We start from the raw sequence: 18,034 nt of genomic DNA, 5'->3' as shown, positions 1-18,034 counted from the left end.
CAGCAAATCTCCTTCAGACATAACTAAAGCTGAAGAGCTCGAGATGGCTCTAACAAAACTCAAAGATGACCTTGCCACAAGCAAATCCCTGGTCCAAACTCTCATGGACCAGGTCAACAAGGCGGAGTCTGGCCTACAAATCACATTGGACAAAAGGCACAGATAGAGGTGCAGTACACCAAGACACAGGAGAACCAAGAGTGACATATCCAATCACTATAGGATCTCCTAGCACAAGAACGGGCACTGACAGTGTCCCTCCAAGAAGAGAATGAATGATAGTGTGCCCCTGGTCAATCTGAAGACTTAGGTTTGGAAGACTGGGAGCAACAGGAGTTTTGGATGTACAGGGGGCTCGCCACTTACACACTCGCACCACGCACCATCCCCCAAACACTACAAATGCAATACAATGCACTCCATGCACAAAACCTCATCTTCCACCTATACCTCATAGCTCCACTCCCTCCTAACGCCCTCCAAACAATCCTCCGCCGTAACCCCGACCAATGCCGCCCCATCCTAGCCATGTCATATTTTTCTTTAGATCTCCAACCCACTTTTCTCTCTCTCTTGCGCCCCTCTGACCTCTAGACTCTAGCCGCCCATCCTATCCTTCTCAATTTCCAGGCCTGGTGTTGCCATCATCATGAAGTCCCTTAATTATCCAATGGATGATAAAGTGATGTAAATCGCAAAGCCCGAGGAACTCATGCCGTGGGTCTGCACCCTCGAAAGTCTACAACAAGCAGACATTGATTGGATGCAAACCTATGGCCAAGCCTCTACAATCCAATCTCAAGGGCACCTTACAGCATTCCAGTCCACCACTTACAACCCCTTCGGCATAATAATCCTCTTCAACAGGGTGCTACAAGTTCTCCAAGACTCACTTGAGTCCTTGGTGAGCAATTTTGAAACAATTCATGTGGCATACCCCAAGGAATTCATCGAGGAAGAAGGCCAAGAAGCCGTCACCCTATTTAATTCTACTGCCCCACCTGCTAAAATACCTGCTTTAGATCCCGCCCAACCCAGCCAACAAGCCACCTAACCTCCCCTCCCTCGAATAACACTACCCAAGTATTCTTCCAACACCTCTAACCAACCACTGCACAACATGGGACCTCCCTGTCCATCTTCTCTACTGCTCCGGTCGACCTTCTTGACGAGGCCTTCAACACATTGCTCAAAGCAGCCAATTTTGTACAGGCAGTCGAAGAGACAATGCCAGGAGGCACAGCAAAGCCAGAGCCCATGCTCATTGCAGATGACGATGCTCCGCCCGCTCCTTCCTCCCCGCAAGAGAATGTCCTGTAGGGCCCCGACTTGCAGTCATTTCAAGAGCTACTCGACAGTGCGCTTATGCACCATTGGAAGCGCCAACTTGAGGGCTCCCACCTCCATCTCTATGAAATCTTAGAGGTGTGCCCCCTCACACAATTCATCACCTAGTCCTTTGACAACTGGCGACACGTGCATCCAAAGCACACAAGAGGAGGATACAACCTCGCCCTCGATGCCCCAGTCCCTGCGATCGATGCAGATGCTAATCTACAGCCACGCTGGCACCTTCCCTTCTTAAAGCTGGAGAAATTTTCGCGATACTACTGCAGTGCCACGTCGATCGTTGAATCCACCCCCTGTATATGCCAATGGAGCGGTGATGGACTTGGGCAGAATTCAGAGAGCTCCTGCAAAAGGACCCCAATATGTTGTACAACTTGCCAAAGTACAACTTCCCCAAAGAGATGACCCAAGAGGGATTTTGCTTCACCTCCAGTCATTCAACGACACGTACGACTCAGTACCCGATCCCACCGTCGTCTCGCAGCGGTCCACTTCAACCTCCTCCTCTTACTCCTCCGCGATCTTCCCGCACACAGTCGCCCCATCAACGATCGCTTACACAATCTAACACAACAAATTGTCTTCAATCCTGACATTGGTCCTACGCAATTTTAGGACCTCTGCCTCTACCTCCGTGTCCACGAACACCACATCTACACGTATGAGGATATGCACGCCACCCATTTGTGGAAGTATCGCTCATACCTCACTCGGCTCACTCCACAATAGTTGGACTGCTATGCAATCCTATAGAAAATCCTCACCACACAACACCTCCTCCAATGTGGCTGACCCGAGGGCAGATCAGCAACAAGAAGGGGGGCATGCTAACATCCATAGAGTACAGTTGTCGAATGCAAGGTAATCAATGATTAGAGGTGATTAGGCTTCATGATTTACTTCAACGGATACAACCATGGAAGGAGTATAGTACAAGCTCAGGGAGTTTCAATCCCAAATACCCCAAGGCCAAAGATTGTAGGCAACGTGCACAAATTTTATGTTCCAGCTAATACCCCAAGGCCAAAGAGTGCAGGCAACGTGCACAGATTATATGTTTGAGCAGTTAATACCCCAAGGCCAAAGAGTGCAGGCAACATGCACAGGTTGTATGTTCCAGTTGCAGCTGCGGTTAAGTGTCTCATGGGAGTTAAGCCTCACCACTCCAAGTTTTGAGCCTCGTACATGGGGCTTGAACCACAAATGGCTTAAGGCTTGAGGGCATTCAGGGAGTTTGAGCCCCAAATAGCCCAAGCCTTGGAGGCGCGAGGCTAACAAAAGTGCTATTTGGGGGCTGGTTAGGAACACCTCCTAATGCTGGGTTTGTCCCAAGTGCTCTTATATGGTTAACACAAGCGCTATTTCTGCTAGTAGGGAGAGATGGAAAGAATAGCAATATGCCTTGGCACCCTATGGGCCCAAGAGCCTTTTATTGTAAAGAGAGGGAGAGTGCTAAAAGGAAAAGGGTTGGCCCTCTCGTCAAAAGGTGACATGTATAAAAGGCCAAAGTGTTGACTTTAGTCTTCATTGTTGTTTGCACAAGTTTGAATACAAGCTCCCTCTTCTCTTCCAAGAGTGTTTTGGGTGTTCTTTTGTTTCCATTGTAGTGCCCTTGTGTTTGCCACTCCATCCCCCTTCACTCTTCTCTTCCCTTTTCCTTCTCCCTCCCTTCTCCCCTCTCTTCTCCCCTCTCCCCCTTCCCTCTTTCTCTCGTGGAAACAATCCGGAGGCCGCTTGAGTGACACTTGCAGACGACTCGTGCCTTGCATTGCTCTCACAAGGAGTAGCTTGGATCTCTGGAGTGGAGGCTCCATCAGCATCTCTTCAACATCCCCACAACACGTAAGTCACCGTCGAGACCTACACACTTGCCTTTTCTAGGAGTGCCCCAACCAACAGTTTTTTTTTTTGGGGGGGCAAATAAAAGATCCAAAATTTTATTAGGAGTATGGAAAAAAAGTAGAGAAAATATAGCCTCCTGTATTAGGAAGGAAAACTATAAGATAGGCCTAGGGTCTAATCTGATTTCTTCTCATGATTGCTAAGTAAGCTTGATTTTTTTGCATAGAATCTCATTGTAACCCTTAAGTTCTCTACGAACTCCTCCAACATGCATGCATCTCTCTAAATCTTTTTAAAGAGCATCTTATTATGAACCTTCCAAATAGAGCGCAGAGTAATCGCTTGGATCAGCTGCCAACATCCCAAGTAGCATCATTAAGCTTACCTTCGTCCCCCAACAGTGCAAGCTTCCATGTAATTTTGAAAACAATGTCATCATTATAGGACCACTGGCCTATTTTACTCCACACTGTCCGCACTCTATTGCATTCCCACAGTATATGATAGTGCATCTCTTTCTTAAATCTGCATAATAGACAAAGAGGGAAAACATTCGGATTCCACTTGGAAAGCCTCATCCATAACGGGAGTTTTGCAATGAGCCACCCAACATGTTTTATCTAAGTACTAGAAATTGTGTGTCAAACCAAGCCAACCCAATCGAGGTGATTCACCATCCAAGATGTTCTTCTTGAGCCACGTCCTCCATTCGCACTTTCCACTCCAATACTTAAATGGATTCTCTTTGTGAATTTCCATATGTTTATTAAGTTGGGTTGCTTTATGAAGATCATTCTACATGCTTTTACCAATTGTCTTTTAATAGCCAACGCACTTAAAAAAATAGTTTGCTTCCCCTGTGCATCCATAAGCGCCGCTTACCACTCGAGGAGCGCCCACATGCACTTGTGCTATCTTGGTGTATCCCAATCCAATTGAACCCAACTGAAGACTTTGGAGCTAAGATCAGAGCACCTAACCTCCTTTTATGTACTTTGAAATAGTGTGCTTTCTTATACAGTCATATGCTTTTTATGTGCTTTCCACTCTGCTTTGAAGGAGTCTTCATGTGCTTATATATGCATCCCTCATGTGCTTTTTGTGTTGTATCACCCCCTCCCCCCGCTTCCTCCCCCAACTCACCTTTTACTCACCCCTCAACCTGACCCTATAGGGGCCAATCGCCCTGGACCAAGTGGGCACAAGATTGCCCTGGGGCTAGTGATCGAGCACAAACACATTCAACACACATGCACTCGGACCAGGGCGTGCTTTATGTTGTGTTTTAAAGCAAGTCGAGAGAGGTGTTTTTGGCCTGCAACCAAAGAGAAAATTATTTTTGGGGGCTTTATTTTTTGAGTTCCCTTTTGCAGGATAACTCGCACGTTCCATATGTCGCCCGATCTGCCTCTCGCTTGTGCATGCATGTGAGACATTTCCAGTGCTCAGCACCTGAGAGAACATGTTGTCGTGACAGAAAAGAAAAACTACAAGGCAGGCGAGTTGAACCTGGTTCAATCTTGTTTGTAAAAGCTAAGTCCTCATAGGCTTTTTGTACTTCTTGCTTTTTCTTGAGGAACAAGCATGTTCGAGTCCAACTAAACCCAACCCAATGCTCTTTTACATCGAGGCGATTCACCGTGCAAGATGTTGCTCTCTCGACCCATATCCTCCTTTCACGCCTTCCAATTTGAAGCAGGCCACTACCACCTTGCTCTCTGATGATGATGATGAATGCAGTTTCTTCTGAGTGCAAGACAATCTGGTTTCTTCAGGCCTAAGCTTCAAGCCAGGTCCCGTTTAGCAGCAATGATACGGCCTTCTACAAGAACTCACGAGCATCTCTGGAGCTTGCACCCTTGTTGCCATCCCGCAGCGGTCCAAGCAGCTGCCTCAGGCCCCCTTCTCGAGCGTCCCATCGTCAGCCGCGGCCTCTGCCCCCCTCCCATGATCGACGAGGCTCAAAAAGGTAGATTTGCGTCTCTTCTCTTCACATTGCTGCAAGATTGGTTTTTTGAAAGAACGCGATGCCTTTTGCCATCGCCCTTTTGACGAGGTGGATGTTTTGCACTCCTGCGTGTTGGGTCGCATTGCAATTTGTTAACGTGCGTGACAATGAGAAAGAAATTGCCCTTTGCCATTGCTGATTTTGACGGCGTAATTGCGTATTGTCCTGGAGTAATATGTAATTTTGAACAAGCACGGATGTCCTTTGAGGTGAATCTGCAAGCTTGTCATGCTGAAGTAGCACATGTTTTGCAATGGCCTTTGCAATTGTTTCTGTGGGTTGAGTTTTGTGCTTTGACAAGAATATCCCGCGCTGCAAACATTAGCGATTGAAATCCAATCGAGAAACCGCAAATAATTGTAGTTAATGACAAAGTCTTGGTCTTTTTGCTGGACTTCTAGGAATACATCAATGCGCATGGTGCTGTTTTAAATGTTAAGGTACATTTCAGACGGACTGCTCATCTCTCTTGTATGTACAATTGGTTGATTTAGGTTAGCGGCTGTGGCTGGATTAGGGTTGAGGCTGCTTTTGCCTTGTTCAAATTCTCAATGCTGTCCATGTGTACCTCAAGTTGTATGGCTGTTTTAACGTTAACTTTTGGTATTTATGCTATGCCATGTCAGCACGAATGATAAGGAACCGTGAAAAGGCGCTTCAACGTCTCCATATAAGGAGGTCCATGTTGAACCAAACGGAATGTCAGATTTCTGGATTCTGTGTTCAATCTGGAGGCCAACTTACAGGTTCAACGGGGGTCGTTGACTCACACATTGCACAAAAGGTCTCAACTAGTTTTTCACCCTTGGGGAATTCACAGGAAACCAAGTGTATGCAAACAGATGATATGATGATAAATAACTCAATCGACTTACTGAATTCTCAGGATGTGAATCGTGCTGATGCACAAAAGGGCCAAAGCCCTACAAAAATCACCCAGGAGTTTGATTATGTAGTCGTTATTGACTTTGAGGCGACGTGTGACAAGAACATGGAGAACGTGAGACCACAAGAAATAATTGAGTTCCCAGCTGTACTGGTAAATTGCCAAGGATTAAAGCTTGAAGCCTTCTTCCAAACTTATGTAAAGCCAGTGCATCACCCGATTCTCACAGAATTCTGCATGCAGCTCACTGGCATTCAACAAAAACAGGTTGGTAGTACCTTCAAGGGAACACAAGGATTGTTTTACGCTGTTTTTTTCATACAAATTTTGGACCGTGGACCTAATTTAACAGGTTTTCTATATTGTCAGGTTGACAGTGGTGTTGCTCTCGTAGAAGCTCTAGATAAGCATGACAGATGGCTACAAGAAAAGGGTGTAAAGGATAAGAATTTTGCAATTTTGATATGGTCAGACTGGGATTGCAAGGTGATGCTGGAATCTGAATGCAGGTGGAAAGGTCTAAAGAAGCCTTCTTATTTTAACAGGTAATCTGAAATATTGTTATAGAGATATACATTCAGATTGTCAACTAGAACAATGTAACATGCAACGGTAAATCTGATCGTGTAATTCACAGCAAGACCTTCTTTAAACCCTTAGCGAGGAATGAGCGTTGTTTACCATAGAGAGAGAAAGGAGATGAGGGTAGAGAGAGAGAAGAGTCGACAACCGATTGGGTCCCTGTACCCACTGAGGGCCCCCTCCCCCAATCAAGGGAGAATTTGCTTTACACTTGGAGAGCTGAGAAATACAATTAACACTCTTCAAGAGAGCACGGAATGCGCTTCTGAAGAGCTCACTGTGCACACGTATAGCAGACCCAAAGACCTGAGAGGCAACGAGTGTTGTTTACCATAGAGAGAGAAAGGAGAGGAGGGTAGAGAGAGAGTAGAGTCGACAACCGATTGGGTCCCTGTACCCACTGAGGGCCCCCTTCCCCAATCAGGGGAGAATTTGCTTTATACTTGGAGAACTGAGAAATACAAAGAACACTCTTCAAGAGAGCACGAAACGCGCTTTTGAAGAGCTCACTATGCACACGTATAGCAGACCCAAAGACTTGAGAGGCAACGCCGACCAATATTGAGACCTTGATGCTGTCCACACTGACGATGTAGGATGCTTCTGCAAGGCAAGGAAGAGGCTTGTGCTGTCTACCGGAAGGTAGGGTTACTGCGTGAGTGAGAGAGTGAAAACTAGGAGTGATAGATCCTATGAGAGAACTGAGAGATGACTGAAATATAGAGCTGAGAGCGAGCTGTGTAAACTGTAAAAGAGAGCTGAGAAAGCTGAGGAAACAGTGTCCAAACCTCTCTCTGTTTGCTGGTCCAAACCTCCGACTGTTGTGCTGCGTGGTCACCTTCAGATCAGGCTGAACTGATGGCCAAGGGATTGAGGCTAGAGCAGGTCCAGATCTGAGGATCTCAGGCGCTGCACAAGGAGGCTGAAGTGGAGCTGTAGGAGAGCTGAAGGCAGGAGCACTGAATGAGGAAAGAGGGCAGCCAAGGGGCCCTTTTATAGGGCTGGAACTGAGCCAACCCAGTCTGTAAACAGCCGATTGAGTCGGTCTGTTTTATATACTGGGTGGCCTACAACCAGCCTATAAAAGCCCGCCTTGGCTCATTTGCCAGGGGAGTTTTTGGGCAGCCTGCAAAAACTCTAGGTTGTGTTTTTAGAGGATGAGTTTGGGAATGATCCTGGATTCATCTAGGTATATTCATGTCCTGCATGTCCGCTAATCGTCCAAGTTGCGGCTGCTGGTATTGCGATAATTCTTTCTATCTGAAATGGTGCGTTGCCCTATCGGCTAGATTTAGATTTAGATGCTCGTTTGGGAGAGACTAAACTGAAATTGTTTAGACTTCACAAGTAGTTGTAGCTTGAATGAAGAGATTTGGACTACTTTTTGATTAGCCTTCTCCTTTAGTGCTAGCCTTCGTCATGGTTGAGTTTGCCCTTCACCTTCGGAGTGCCGACAGAAACTCAGTGCGAAGACTTTGTATAAATGGATGCTCAAGTATGTGTGGGTGTGTGGATTTGTATGTGTGAGAGTATACTTTTATACTATGGTCTACACCCATTGTTGGGCGCTGATGATGTCAGTGGGGATGTCATAGTAGCTAGTCCCTGCTATGCGTGATGGAGTTTATGGTTTTCAATCTTATGAGTGACTATCGTGAGATTGAAACTACACTATGTTGTGTTTTTAGAGGATGAGTTTGGGAATGAGCTTGGATTCTTCTAGGTATATAGCCTTTGCAGGCTGCCTTCTCTGCTTACCTGTCTAACCTTTGGGGGCCCTAAAGGGGCTCCTAACCTAGGCTAAGGCTCCGAACCTAGGCTAAGACCTAACCTATAAGATGGAAACACTTAACCTACCATTCTCCAGTGGGTACTAGTGAACAACAACTGAATTACTGACTTGACCTAAGGCTAAGAGACTGACCTATGTAGCTTGTGCCTGACTGTCTTTGGACAAGGGCTCACAAAGGGGTCACACAATGCATACGACAATCTCCTATCTGGGAACTATAATGCACTTGTTGATGTAGCCAGTGTGTCACCTTGCACCCAAGTGCAGGGGTGCATGTGACATTCCCTCCTTAACTTGGCGGTTGGTTCATTGCTTTCAAGTAGTTCGCCCATATCTGGGGAAACTCCTGGAAAAAATCTTCGTCCAATCACACTGCTTCATGGGTACCTCGATCACGAAACTTAGTGTAAAACTCACGGATCCTGCGTCTTGACCCATGCTTGAATTTATGAAGAAGGATCTGTTCTGGCTGCAAAACTTCGGCTTCATCAAGAACTTCAGGTTGTTGCTCGTCGGAAATCTCTGAAAGAGGAGGTCCAAAATATGGCTTCAACCAAGCTACATGGAACACGTTGTGCATAGTCCAACTGTCTGGTAGGCGTAACTTCATTGAGACATCGTTGATCTTTTGAATAATAGGAAATGGTCCGAAGCTCCTAAAGGATAGCTTAGGGCATCGCTTGCCCACCTGCTTCAATCTTTGCTTGATAATGCGTAAATACACCCATTGACCCTCTTTATACTAGACATCTCGTCTGGACTTGTTAGCCTGGTGCGTATACGATGCTTGAGCTTTGGCGATGCGGCCTTTCACGGACTCCGTAATCTCTACCATTGATTCTTCATAAGGTGTGCGACCAATACTCGAAGAATAGATATCGTTCAGAACGGCCCGCACAAGCGGAAGAAACTGCTCCCACTTTCCTTGAGCATCATGACAATATGATTTCAAAATACCAAATGCCATACCATTATACTTTTCCGTCTCGCCGTTCGATTGCAGATGGAAAGCGCTGGACATTTGCAGCTTAGTACCAAAATCATCAAACAAGGCTCGCCAAAAGTTAGACGTAAACTTTGAGTCCCTGTTGGATGTGATGGTCTTTGGCAACCCTCCAATGGGATACCAATACTTGATAAACAAACGAGCTACATCTTCAGCGCTGGCGGTTTGTTTGCAGGGAATGAGCATACAATATTTACTAAAGCGACAAACAATAGTAAGACATTGAGTATTACGCGTATCTGCGGATGTTGGAAGTGGCCCCACGAAATCCATACCTATGTCCTGAAAAGGACCGTCGGGGATTGGCAATGGCATAAGTAAGCTTGCCGCTTTCTTGTCGGAAGCCTTGACCTTTCGGCATATTTGACAATTCTGCACATAGCCGTATACGTCCTTTCGCATCTTTTGCCAATAGAAATAGCGCTCCAACTTCTCCAAAGTCCCGTTGATACCTCTATGACCACCGGTAAGGGCGTCATGGGCATCATGAAGAAGCACCTGTTGTTTGTCTTTGAGTACACATAACCTTTTCTTATAGAAAAGTCAACCATCCTCTAATGAGTAATGGCTTGGAGCAAGTGTCATGGCTAACCGGAACTGCGTGTAAAACTCTGCTGACTCCGCATACTGTGCCTTCATGCTATCAAGATCTTTTCTTTGATTTCGAGCACAGTGGCCTGCTCAATGGTCTGGATGGAACCTTTCCGACTGAGAGCGTCTGCAACGGGGTTGTTTTTGCGAGGAACGTACTCGATCATTCTCCCAAACTGCTGGAATATCTGACTCCACTGTTGCTGTCGATCACTCCATTGCGTACTAGGCATTGTCTGAAGCCACTTAAGGGCTGGCTTGGTGATCTGTCTTCACCGTGAAAGTCCATCCGTGTAGGAAAGGCTTCCAATGTTTTAATGCTTGGATGACACCGAGGAGCTCTCTATCATACACTGAATAGTTCTTTTCGGCATCGTTAAGCTTTCTGCTGTAGTATGCCACATGCCTATCTTCTTGCTGTAAAACTGCCCCTATGGCGACATTACTAGAAATGGATCATCCCAAGAGGCGATCTTCATAACTGGTGCTGTTGTGGCCAACCGTTGCAAGTCGTGGAAGGCCTGCAAAGCTTTGCGTGTGACTTGAACTTTTTGTCTGCGTGTCTTTACTCCCTTGAGTAAATCTGTAAGAGGGGTTGCGTATGTCGAGAAACACTCCATGTGCGAGCTGTATGCTTGACACAAACCCACAAAGGATCAGATCTCCTGGGCCGTCGTGGGGACAGCCCAACTTGTGATCGAATCCCTTGAGCACTAATGATGTAGCCCAAATACTGAATTTCCAGCAATCCGAATTCACTTTTCTTTGCGTTGAGATATAGCTGATTATCACATAATAACTGTAGGGCACATCGCACATCCTTAGTGTGCTGCTCGGCTGTCGCGGAAAAGATAAGGATATCATCGAGAAAGATGAATAGGCACTTCCCAATATACTCTGCGAATACCCGGGACATCATCTTGTTGAATGTTGGTGGTGCATTCTTTAGACCAAAGGACATGATGACGAACTCGTAATGAGCTCGCTCAGTTGGAAAAGCTGTCTTTGGGATGTCAGCTTTAAAAATCCGGACTTGATGGTAGCCACTCTTGAGGTCAATCTTTTAAAAAAATCTTGCACTATTGAGTCTTTCCAAGATGTACTCGATGCGAGGCATAGGAAACTTATTGCTTACCGTAAGCTTGTTGAGTGCTCTGTAGTCGACACATAGTCGTGCGGACTTATCCTTCTTTGCCACAAATAGAATGGGTGCAGCAAAAGGCGAAGAAGAAGGTCTAATAAACCCTGCGCGCAGTAACTGAGACAATTGCTGCTCTAACTCCCCCTCCATAGACTTTGAAAGTCGATAAGGGAACTTACTTGGAGGTGTCGAGTCCGGAAGTAGGTCAATGCGATGGTCTTCTGGTCGGTTGGGAGGTAGCCGGGGTGGCAGATCGTCCCGGAGCATGATGTCTTTGAACTTATGGAGTAGATCCACCATTGCTTGCCCCATCGGAGGAGCGCCTTGAACTGCATTGATCTGGCACTGGACATAGACAAGTGCACACATGGCACCCTTGCCGGCGGCACGACCTACTTGAATATGAGAGATTAATGGAATCCCTGGTATGCTCCGATCACCGCGTATCACGGCGGCTCAGGTAAACCTTCCACAATCGTGAAGGTGTCCTACCGCCAATCAGGCATTGGAACATGCTCACAGAACCAATGAATCCCGAGGATCATGTCGCACCCCATCAAAGGAGTCAATATAAAATCCCACGTAAACATGGCCTTCTGAACTGAAAAAGTGAACTGGATGGCCTTATATGTGATGTGTGTGCGCAAGCCGGGCGTGAACCCGTCCACTGCAAGCTCGTGAGGCCCGAAGGTGCACCCCACTGTCTTGACAAGTTGAGGGGAGATGGCATCTTCTAAACTCCCCATATCGAACAGGACAATAAACTGATGTCCGTTAGCTGTGCTATACGCTCGAATGAGCGCCTTCTTTTGATTTGAGAAGTCGCCCTCCTTCTTACCTTGAAAGACCACCGTGGGAACGGCGTTCAAAGTAGGAAAGACGACATCGTAGTTGAGGATGGAGGTAGAGCTGGAAGAGCCAATAGATTAGCGACAGACGAAGTAGGTGCTTTCGCAGCCTTTTCGGCAAGCCACTTCGGACAATCCTTCTGCCATGCCCAGTGATGTGGTGGCAATGAAAGCAACGATGTTCTTGGTGGTACCGCTTCTGCTCGTCGGGTTGTAGATAGCCTCCTGTAATACCCGCTTTAGCCTTCTCATCCGGAGTCATCTTTGGCTTGGACTCCTTCTTTTGGCTAGAAGCCTGGCCGTCTTTCTTTTGGAACTGATTGTCCTTCTTCTGATCCTGTTGTTTGACTGGTGCGGGGCTTTGGAATCTTTTCTAGACCTGCTTGGTGTAGGCCATCTCCTGGTGGTTCTAGTGATGCCCTATAGGCCATGGTATGTGCCTTGTAGGCATAAATATAGGCAGTTGTAGTGTTAGTGCCTTTTAGGCCACATAGGACACTTAGTCCTATGTGACACCTAGGACACTTAGTCCTAGGTCTAGGTACTTGTACCTTGTACTCCTTTTTTTTCATTATCCTAGTTGACGTGACGGCTAAGACTTGTGCGACTCTTTGCTACCTACACTCTCTCTTTCATTCGATCCTTCAGTGGTATCAGAGCTGAGGTTGATTTCTGCAGGACATTGAGTCAGATTCGCATACATTGGGTCACATTTGCAGAAATTTCAGCAAAATTTGGGGCTTTTCTGCATTTGCCCTCTTTTTGGCCTATTTGCCCTCATTAAATTTGGGGGTTTTGCTAGATTTGCTGTTTTTGCAGTGAACGTTGCCTGACCCAGTCACATTTGGGTCAGATCTGCATTTGCCCTTTGTTTTGGGTTGGAAATTTGCAGATATTTGCTGTCATTTTTGGACAGCCAGCTTTTTGCAGTGATAGCCTTGAGGCTTTTGGGTTTTCTGGTCTCTTTCAGGGTATCACATTTGCTATGGCTAGGAACAATCAAGATCTATTTGGCGTTCTTCGTGAAGATGATAAGTTGGATGGCACCAACTATCTGATGTGGTCTTATCTCATGAAACATATTCTTGTTGCAAAGCATTTGTGGAATATTGTTTCTGGGGTTGATCTAAGGCCAGCCAATGCTACAGTGGTTGCCTCTACTGCTGGTCCCTCTGTAGGGGGTACTCCTCCTGATGCCTCATCTTCTAGCACTCCTACTACTACTTTTCCAACTTAGGAACAGTCAAGATGGGATGCAAGAGATGCAAATGCACATTCATGCATTGCTTTATCATGCAAGAGAATCATTATTCCACACATCCGGTCTTGCAGGACAGCAAAGGATGCTTGGGATAAATTGGCTTCTCTCTATCAAATTCGCAATGAAGCACACGTTGCATATTTGAGAAGGCAATTACAGGAAGTCAGCATGAATGAAGGTGACTCTATGGATGCATACTTGACAAAGGTCAAGGACCTCATGGAACAACTTGCCAACATTGATGAGGTGGTGCCAAATTCACAGCTTGTCAGTACCACATTGAATGGACTGCCAGATACATATCAAGGGTTTGCTACAACCCTTCGATTAGTGGCCATGGGTAATCCAGACCACTATTCTTTTGATGAGCTAGTTACTTTGCTTTTGCAGGAAGAGCAAAGTCGAGCTAATAGACAAGCCATTATTCCTGATCATGCATTTGCTTCACAGCAGACAGGAAGAGGCAAGGCTTCCAAGCCTATGGGCAAGCCAAAATCTGCGCATAGCAGCTGCAATTCCTCCCATGCATCTAAAAATACAGCAGATAAGTCAAAGAAGAAAAGATGCAACTATTGTCGCAAGCCTGGACATGACATTTCAGAATGCAGGAAGCGCATTGCTTCGGAGAAAAAGAAAGCAGGATTGACAGTTAATTCCTCTCATGCTATTGAATCCCATGAGCCAGAAGATGCGTCACATGCACATGCTCTTCAGGATGATTGGGCATGGGATGTCCATTGCTTATTTGATCCCTCCAAAGCTGATGCATTCTTTACTGCTAATGATGCTCAGTCCTGGTACTTTGATAGTGGCGCTTCCAAGCGTGTCACATCTTGCAGACAGTTGTTTCATTCTTTAGCTGATGCACCTCGAGGGGGGACTGTCACATGTGCTAATAATGCTTCATATGCTGTAAAAGGAATGGAGATGTGCAGCTCACATCCATTTCAAGCCATCCTGTCACTCTGACAAATGTTCTTTTTGTGCCTGGAATTGAAGTCAACTTGATTTCAATTTCAGCAATTGCCACTTCAGGTTTCAGAGTTATTTTTTATGGGTACAGATGCCTAGTTTATGATCATCGTGATGACAATGCCATAGTTCTCACTGGCACTTTGCAAAAAGGGCTTTATCACCTTGATCATCACTCAGTTGCACTTTCTATTGAAGCATTGGCTATTTCAGATTCACAGCTTGCTGAAACTCATCTTTGGCATGAGAGAATGGGCCATCTCAATTATAGAGCTCTTGCAAAGCTACATTCACAGTAGATGGCAAATGATGTACCTCAAACTCACACAGTTTCCAAACATGTGTGTGAGGGTTGTCCTCTCATAATAGATGTTGTTGACTGTTATGTCATGGATGGACATCACCTTAGACATTCTAATACACACAGGAGTGTCGAAAACATCCGTTGCAAGTACAGGGGCAAGAAATGAAAGTTTAAATCATATGCAAGGTAGAAGGAACAATTTGTTTCTTTTTCTTTTTTAAGTCTCATTAATTGCCCTTGTATATAAGGTCTCTTTTTTATATTTATGCCATGGTAGGCCTTGGTCCACCACTCTGCTTGCTACCCTCCCTTTGTCTTCAATTGCCTTTGGACATTGCATCGAGTTTTCCATCATTCGTTCTCTATCCTTCTATATGATGGCCACTCGCTTACTCAATATATAAATATAAATAAATAAATGATATATATGTATGCATGCATGCATGCATGTATGTATAATTTTGTGATAGCAATCGCCATAATTTTGAAAATTTAGTGAATCTAGATTCTAATATGCATGAGTCTGATCTTCTTGTGAGCATCATTGTCGCTGTCAAAATGCTTCTCAATCATGATGTACTTAGAGCGACCTTGTCATGGACTCCTGCAGAAGGGGGTCTGCACGCTTGATGCTTTGTACCAGTTGGAGCTTGTGCAACAGGATTTAGCAACAACTAGATAACCCCTCCTAGGATGGTTGGGCCATAGGGGTAGTAGAGCAGCAGTGAGGAGCTTCAATCATAGGCACTTCAGTGACGGACCCTTTTTCAAGAGTGGGAGAGAGCATTGAGATGAGATTTGGGTTCCATGAGGTATCTCACATCTCAGTGGCTCGCAAACATGTATGAGAGTGCATAGATTAACATCTAGTCCATTGAGATTTGTAGGGCCAAGTTCTCCTATCACCCTCCAAAGCACGTTGGGTCCAGCAAGGAGACAAGTTGACCGGGTAGTTCTTCCAGACCAGTGGCCCTCACTTAGCAAGGACGCAGTTAGAGCACTCGTGAGATGAGAGAAGCCAGGTGCACTCGGGCCCTCAAGAGGTTCTAAAGATGACCATTGCCTATCAGCTATTTTTCAGTTTGAGGAGTCGTCTCCCTAGGTTCTTGTAGCCTAGGAGACAATCTAGGCACACACTCCATCGGTAGTCTCTTGAAGCATGAGTAGGCAGCAGTTCACTGATGAGGAACTCTTGGAGGCCCTCGGGCCTCAAGGTCCTCTCATCATAGAAGTGGCCTGGCGAGAATGGATAGACACTGTCTTTCGTGTGCTTCTAGGAGTGCATACATAAGCATACGTGTATACAAGTAGAAGATATTTTAGAATTAAGGAACACAGTTGAGATCATCGTAGTTACTAGATCTATATGCACCTACAAACAATAAAGAGAATACAAAAATCATTCAATTAATTGGCAGGATCAGAATCAGATCTGAATTGGAGTTCAAGAAGAAATTCAAAATATTTAGAGCAACAAAGAGGCAAGTAACTCTAATCATCCTCAAGTCAAATATAGCAAAGATATAGATTTCAAAACCAGTTCCAAGACTCAAAGCCACTAGACAAAGAAGTAGATAATCAGAAAGACAAGTTATCCTTTCCGGTGAGTTCTTTCAAGCCAATAGTTAAAGCTCAATTGAATATGTCACTCGAGCAAATACTGAATCTAGTACATTCTGTAATCAATTAATTGCCACGTTAATCACATCAAGAATCAAAAACAAGAGTAGATAGATGAAGCCAAGAAAGTTAGGACCTAGAAGTCTATCATTCTCAAGGGGAAGATATTGATAATCCCCTTTCATGAATGAAGATGCTATTGTACATATTTACAAAGTGACCACCTTCGGTTTAAAGATTAGTATATCAAAGGAGTCCTTCTTAACAATGGATGTCACGATCTGTGACGTATTCCTTTCTCTTTCTAGACTTATGGATGGTTTAATGAATGGACACTTGTGGAAGGGTATGACCTTTCGACGGGACACTTGCCCTTTCGACGGGACACTTCCTAATGAGGCATAACCTTTCACAAGAGACATTCTAATGAAGAGACATTCCTATTGTAATGTACCCTCTCATCAAGGGTCACACCCTTCACAAGGGGTACACACCTCTTCATGCACATACCCTTTGGAGTACACACCTTTTCATGTGTGACTCTTCACTCTCTATATAAGAGAGGCCAAATTGTATGGATGACAATCACATCCACCCTACAGACATTCAAGCAATACAGTTATTCCTTGTTCTCTGCTATCTCAGTCTCTTTTCTGTTCCTTAGCACAGTTCTAAATATAGTAAATCTAGGATTTCTTACAGTGGTATCAGAGTAAAATTCGCTCCTGCCTGTAGGAAATGCCCCCCACCTTCTAGCGCTGATCTGATACATTTTTGCCGCTAGAAGGACATCCGTGCACATTGTGCATGGAAGAGATGGAGAGGATGAGCGTAAAATTTTTAAACGCCTACCCGGCCTAAAGTCATCCTGGCCTCTCCATCTCCCTCACATCACAAGTTGATGTGAATGGACACGACCAAAATCGTGTCCTTTCAGGTGCTTGGGCTGTCCCGAAACCAAGGGACACACCTTTTCCACCATGGGACACACCTTTTGGTGACGAGTCTCGACTCCTCACTCTTGGGACATACCCCATCGTGGGCAAAGGGACATACCTATTCATGCAGGGTCACACCCTTTTTAACAAAAAGGACACATCCCCTCATGAATAGGTGCACCTATTCCAAGGGTCACACCCCTTCGAATAGGCACACCTCCTAGGCCCCAACTACCTACAAAAGGGTACCTAGAGGGGTAAAAAGGGACAAAAATTAAACCCATCCCCTACCCCTAGGTTTACCCTAAGTTAAACTAAACCCCCATTTAAATTTTTGGGGCAAATAACCCATTAGGCAGCCCAACGAATCGTCGCAGCATTTTCCCCACAAACCTGCAACGTACGAATTTTTGGTCAGCCAGCCTGCGCAACGGATTTTCCGTACCAGCCTACGTCAGCCGTACGGCCAGCCACCAGCCTGCGCCATCTACCGTACAATCCGTACGGTACTTCCGTACAGCCACCAGCCTGCACCGTACAGGCCGTACGGTCAGCGCACCCCTGCACCAGCCTGCCGTACAGGCCGTACAGCCTGTACCGTACACGCCGTACGGACAGCACAGATCCTTATCAGCCTACGCTGCCAGGCCTGTTTCTGTTGAGAATAGGCATCTCCAGGGGTGGCTGGCCGACCAGCTCCAACGCAGCCAGGGGGGCCAGAGGGGGTACGCTGGCCGACCAGCCAGGCTTTGGCCGACCAGCTGGTCGGCCCAGTTGGTTGACCGACCAGGCTGGTCGGTCTAGGCAATCTGGCCGACTCCCCCCCTGGCCTGCCCTATAAAAGGGACTCCTTCCCTTCACTTCCTTCACCACTCCTTGCAGCTCATCAAGGC

General features: G+C 45.9%; 1 protein-coding gene across 2 annotated transcripts in view; it reads left to right on the top strand.

The window, feature by feature from the left end:
- The first annotated feature begins 4,774 nt into the window (after positions 1 to 4,774).
- LOC147900036 (uncharacterized) overlaps positions 4,775 to 18,034 on the top strand; it is a 32,975-nt gene continuing 19,715 nt past the window's right edge. Inside the window, exons 1-4 of one of the 2 annotated variants that reach the window (XM_087377460.1) lie at positions 4,775 to 5,161; positions 5,827 to 5,984; positions 6,087 to 6,353; positions 6,456 to 6,631. In XM_087377460.1, coding sequence (XP_087233586.1) covers positions 4,927 to 5,161; positions 5,827 to 5,984; positions 6,087 to 6,353; positions 6,456 to 6,631 — 836 coding nt within the window. In that variant the 5' untranslated portion in view covers positions 4,775 to 4,926. Of the gene's footprint in view, positions 5,162 to 5,826; positions 6,354 to 6,455; positions 6,632 to 18,034 lie in introns of both variants that reach the window. The other variant, XM_087377459.1, reaches the window with a different exon arrangement.

The sequence above is a fragment of the Dipteris shenzhenensis genome, chromosome 7 (assembly GCF_047967505.1).
Source record: "Dipteris shenzhenensis isolate YYH24624 ecotype China chromosome 7, Dip_SZ_1.0, whole genome shotgun sequence".
NCBI classification, from domain to species: Eukaryota; Viridiplantae; Streptophyta; class Polypodiopsida; order Gleicheniales; family Dipteridaceae; genus Dipteris; species Dipteris shenzhenensis.
Note: the sequence above shows the minus strand (reverse complement) of the source record. Positions and strands in the feature narration are given on the sequence as shown.